General features: G+C 36.6%; 1 protein-coding gene across 2 annotated transcripts; it reads right to left on the reverse strand.

The window, feature by feature from the left end:
- Positions 1 to 804: 804 nt before the first annotated feature.
- Positions 805 to 4033, reverse strand: LOC131948389 (uncharacterized). 2 transcript variants are annotated; one of them, XM_059309992.1, is made up of 2 exons: positions 3651 to 4033; positions 805 to 3509 (listed from the first exon to the last, which is right to left on the reverse strand). In XM_059309992.1, exon 2 carries the CDS (start codon positions 3034 to 3036, stop codon positions 1360 to 1362), a length of 1677 nt encoding a protein of 558 aa, XP_059165975.1. In that variant the 5' UTR covers positions 3037 to 3509; positions 3651 to 4033; the 3' UTR covers positions 805 to 1359. The 2 variants fall into 2 exon arrangements, with proteins under 2 accessions (XP_059165975.1, XP_059165976.1); XM_059309993.1 differs by having other exon boundaries at positions 3010 to 3509; positions 3651 to 4025.
- Positions 4034 to 4929: the final 896 nt, after the last annotated feature.

The following is a 4929-nucleotide window of genomic DNA, read 5'->3' on the forward strand; positions in this document are numbered from 1 at the left end:
ATTGAGTGTCAGCACGCTTTTTTGACAATTTAATCGAATGTAATTACTGTTGATGTAATAGGTTTTGTTTGTAGTTGGCGTTGGATCAAATAATCTTTCAGTTGGCTTTAATGTGTGAAGTGGGGGGGGGGGTTTGTTTAGTACAAGCACACGTGTGATTATTTGTGAGTTGTGGTGTTTACCATGCAATTATTTCATTATACCATAATAGGTACTTTTTACATGCGGTGGCCCTTACTAAAGAAAATCAAACTTCTAATTATCGGAAAACCTATTATCATTTCTTAACCGAAGTTTTGAAAAAAAAAATGCGTTCGGTACAAATTGTTGAAAATGTGTTAACTGGCTTCCAGCCATGTCCAACTCATGATAAAATAAAGTCATTGGAGGAAATAAAGTTAAAATAAAAAACAACACTTGGCACTTCTGATTAGCGCAGAGGTTTTAGACTTTAAAAAAAAAAATTAAAGTATACAATTTTGCAAGAAACGCTGTTTTCGGTTTAGAGTTTGCTGTTCTTTGAGGGTTATTTAACTTTGTAGTAAAATTTATACAATATGAAATGAATTGGTTAAGTATCAGTCTTGGTTTTTGTTACACATTATCTATCGGTGAAAACAATTGAATAATATACGATTGCGAAGTACTTAGCTGGTAAGAAAAACAATGGTGTTATTATTAAATGTATACCATATAACGATCGATAAACTAAAGTAAACACAATGGCCCTTTTTGTTATAATTCCATTATTTCTTATGACAAAATTTTCTACATGGTCATGTTGTCAATGAAAAAAAAACATATTTTTACACAAAACAAGTTTTATTCGATAATCCCCTTTATTACATTTAAAAAGCAAACTGTATGATATAACACCTGTTTCCCAAAAATAGATAAAACATAAGAAATTTCATGTCTTCCAGTGATGTGTATAGTATTTAAATAAAGCTACACGTTCATACTAACATTTTATAATAAAACCAATGGCAAACGATATACAGGTTTAAAATTCAGTTATCAAAATTTACCCTTAAGACTAATTGAAATAACATTTTGTTTGTGTATGTAATTGTTGTTTTATGTGCGTGTTAGTGGTTTGGTTTGTGTGTAATATTGGTTTCGTGTGTGCCTGTACGTTTATGAGTTGGAGAGAACGTGTTTTCTGTGCATTTACGTCTTTGTTTGTGTATTGGTGTGTGAATGTGTGTGGAAATGTGTGTAAGTGTGTGTAAGTGTGTGGTAGAGTGTGAATTGTGTAAAGTGTGTGAAGTGTATGGAAGTGTGTGGTAGTGTATGAAAGTGTTTATAAGTGTGTAGAAGTGTGTGAAGTGTATGAAAGTGTAAGGAAGTGTGTGGAACTCAGTGGAAGTGTGTGTACGTGTGTGGAAGTGTGAAAGTGTTTGGGAGTGTGTGGAAGTGTGTGAAAGTGTGTGAAAGTGTGTGGAACTGTGTGAAAGTGTATGAAAGTGTGTGGAAGTGTGTGAAAGTGTGTGAAAGTGTATGGAAGTGTGTGGAACTGTGTGAAAATGTATGAAAGTGTGTGGAAGTGTGTGAAAGTGTATGGAAGTGTATGGAAGTTTGTGGAAGAGTGTGGAAGTGTATGGAAGTGTGGGGTAGTGTGTGGAAGTGTATGGAACTGTTAGGTAATGTGTGGAAGTGTACGAAAGTGTGAGGAAGTATGTGGAACTCAGTGGAAGTGTGTGGACGTGTGTGAAAGTGTGTAGAAGTGTATGGGTGTGTGTTGAAGTATGTGGAAGTGTTTGAAAGTGTATGAAAGTGTGTAGAAGTGTTTGGGAGTGTGTTGAAGTGTGTGGAAGTGTTTAAAAGTGTATGAAAGTGTGTGGAAGTGTGAAAGTGTATGAAAGAGTGTGGAAGTGTGTGGAACTCAGTGGAAGTGTGTGGAAGTGTTTGGGAGTGAGTGGAAGTGAGTGAAAGTGTATGAAAGTGTGTGGAAGTGTGTGAAAGTGTATGGAAGTGCGTGGAAGTATATGGAAGTGTGTGGAAGTGTGTGGAAGTGTGTGGTATTGTGTGGAAGTGTGTGAAAGTGTATGAAAGTGTGAGGAAGTGTGTGGAACTCAGTGGATGTGTGTGGACGTGTGTGAAAGTGTATGAAAGTGTGTGGAAGTGTGTGGAAGTGTGTGAAAGTGTATGATAGTGTATGGAAGTGTATGGAAGAGTGTGGAAGTGTGTGGAAGTGTATGGAAGTGTGGGGTAGTGTGTGGAAGTGTGTGGAAGTGTGTGGAAGTGTCTGAAAGTGTATGAAAGTGTGTGGAAGTGTATGGAAGAGTGTGGAAGTGTGTGGAAGTGTATGAAAGTGTATGGAAGTGTATGGAAGAGTGTGGAAGTGTGTGGAAGTGTATGGAAGTGTGGGGTAGTGTGTGTAAGTGTGTGTAAGTGTGTGGAAGTGTGTGGAAGTGTGTGAAAGTGTATGAAAGTGTATGGAAGTGTGTGGAAGTGTGTGGAAGTGTGTGAAAGTGTATGAAAGTGTATGGAAGTGTATGGAAGAGTGTGGAAGTGTGTGAAAGTGTATGAAAGTGTGTAGAAGTGTATGGAAGAGTGTGGAAGTGTGTGGAAGTGTATGGAAGTGTGGGGTAGTGTGTGGAAGTGTGTGAAAGTGTATGGAAGTGTGTGGAAGTGTGTGAAAGTGTATGAAAGTCTATGGAAGTGTATGGAAGAGTGTGGAAGTGTGTAGAAGTGTATGGAAGTGTGGGGTAGTGTGTGGAAGTGTGTGGAAGTGTGTGGAAGTGTGTGGAAGTGTGTGAAAGTGTATGAAAGTGTATGGAAGTGTATGGAAGAGTGTGGAAGTGTGTGGAAGTGTGTGGAAGTATGTGGAAGTGTGTAGTAGTGTGTGGAAGTTGTGTGAAAGTGTATGAAAGTGTGAGGAAGTGCGTGGAACTCAGTAGAAGTGTGTTGACGTGTGTGAAAGTGTGTGGAAGTTTTTTGGAGTGCGATATCACAAATCAGACATGAATTGAAAAAAACGTGAATTAAATTAATATAAACCATAAATCCATTGAATAATTTTTTTTTATTCATGTTAAAAGATTTACCAAGAAACTACGCGTGAAAGCCTTAAATCTTTGCCATTTAAAAATCTACAAATGATAAACTTCCGTCAAGACAAAATATCAAAGATTCTCTATTCTTTGCCGTCTATAAAAAAACGACAAATAATATTAAAATTGCCGTAACAAAGAACGGCAAATAACTTAAATTTTTGTCAATATAAACGGCAAAGAATGTAGCTCTAGACAGGCGGCAAAGATTCAGAGCTGGCTGTGGTGATTTATTCCGTCACTGGAGGGCCGCCGCCAGAGGGAGCTGGAGGAATGGAATCTTCACACTGGCATCCCGTAGTCAAACGCCTAGTTACTAACTTGTACGCAGCCACGCCATCATCGGAACAACTTTCAATGTACAGAACTTTCATATCGGCCCTTATTTTTTTACAAGACCTGGCATTTTTCCTGATGCACAATGTGCACAGACATTCTGCATCAATTTTATACCTAAAAAAATGCGACAGTAAAAAAAAAAACAAATTAAATTACTTATTTAATTGTCAGTTAACCATTCATTTTTTTTTCATTGGCATTAAACTCTGAATTAAAACTATTATTATTTATAATTAAATTACGTATTTCACTCACCTTGGAAAGTACCGAAAACCTGTGTCATTTTTCGTGTATCTGTGAGGGCATTCGTATGACCAGGGTTGTATTTTTGGTTGAGAAAATGGTTCCAAGCCGCTTTGACATACTGTGTGCGAGTTATTCCCAACGACGCCATCGATGAAAGGGGTCGTCGATTCTTCCCATTCCGGGTTTAAGGCGAGGAGAGTATCTAATGCTTCTTTCCCAAATTTGCATCTCTGCCCTGTTTCTTTGTCAATCAAAGACAACGTAAGCACCAGAATAATTACAACAGCTTTGGCGTCCAACATTTGTTGTATTTAGTCTCTTGCTAATACTACTGGGCGACTTTTTAAAGCAAAGCAAATACGAAAGCAGCTTTTCAAATATATATTTGAAAAAAGTATAATTATATATTTTCCATTATGTACGTGTACTCTATTTAAAAAAAATTAATTTCGGGTCTATTGCTAAATCTTGATCGAAGGCTTATCTAATTAGCTTAACGTCAATAAAAATAAATGGTTTTTCTACGTCATGTGTGTGTTAAGTTAAGATTTTAGGAAAATTAGAAATTTCAATTAGATTACAGCATAGGTTTAGACAGATGTATTCGTCAAATAGCTCTGATGTTCTCTCTACACGTCATCAAGTTCTACGAACATTGATACGCATTGGAAATAAACAAAAGTAAAAAATAAAATGCATATTAAAAATTATTTTTTAAAAATCTATCTTAGGTCTTAAATAAAATCTATGACGAAAGTTAGTTACGAGTAAAATAAGCATTTATAGATTTCAGGGTAAAAAAATAAAGTTCCCTTTCGAACCTAACGGTGTAGAGTTCATCTGTTTCTGAGATCTCGGAATATGAAGAGAGAGTACGGTTAGCACCTAACTTGAGGTAGGTACCCATCAGTGTTTGGTGGACTCAGGGATGTTCTACTGACTCGAACCCGAATACGAACTCGAGAAATATATGTTAGAAGTCGAAATATATGTTAGAAGTCCAGCTCTCTCCAGCTCTCTACCACTCCGTCCCCTAAACCTCAGGGAAATTAATATATAAATAAAGAATACAAATTTTGCCTATTTCACATATTACAACAGTTTCTGTCTGTCAATACATGGTAGAATAAAATGCAAACAATAAACTTTTTGACGAACTCGGTTGAAAGTATTGTCATTGAGAGTCGTGTCCCTTGTCCAGTGACGTAAACTAAGTTAATGGCTGGTTTAGGTATTAAAGAATCAACACGTCTAAAAGATCATTAGAATCCCATAATTGACGCAATTG

The sequence above is a fragment of the Physella acuta genome, unplaced genomic scaffold, assembly GCF_028476545.2.
Source record: "Physella acuta isolate Inbredline_101_S28 unplaced genomic scaffold, ASM2847654v3 ptg000642l, whole genome shotgun sequence".
Taxonomy (NCBI): Eukaryota; Metazoa; Mollusca; class Gastropoda; family Physidae; genus Physella; species Physella acuta.

Bases quoted from the DNA above. Each gene is read 5' to 3' on its own strand.
- LOC131948389 (XM_059309992.1), bottom strand. From the start codon at position 3,036: ATGAATAAAAAAAAATTATTCAATGGATTTATGGTTTATATTAATTTA.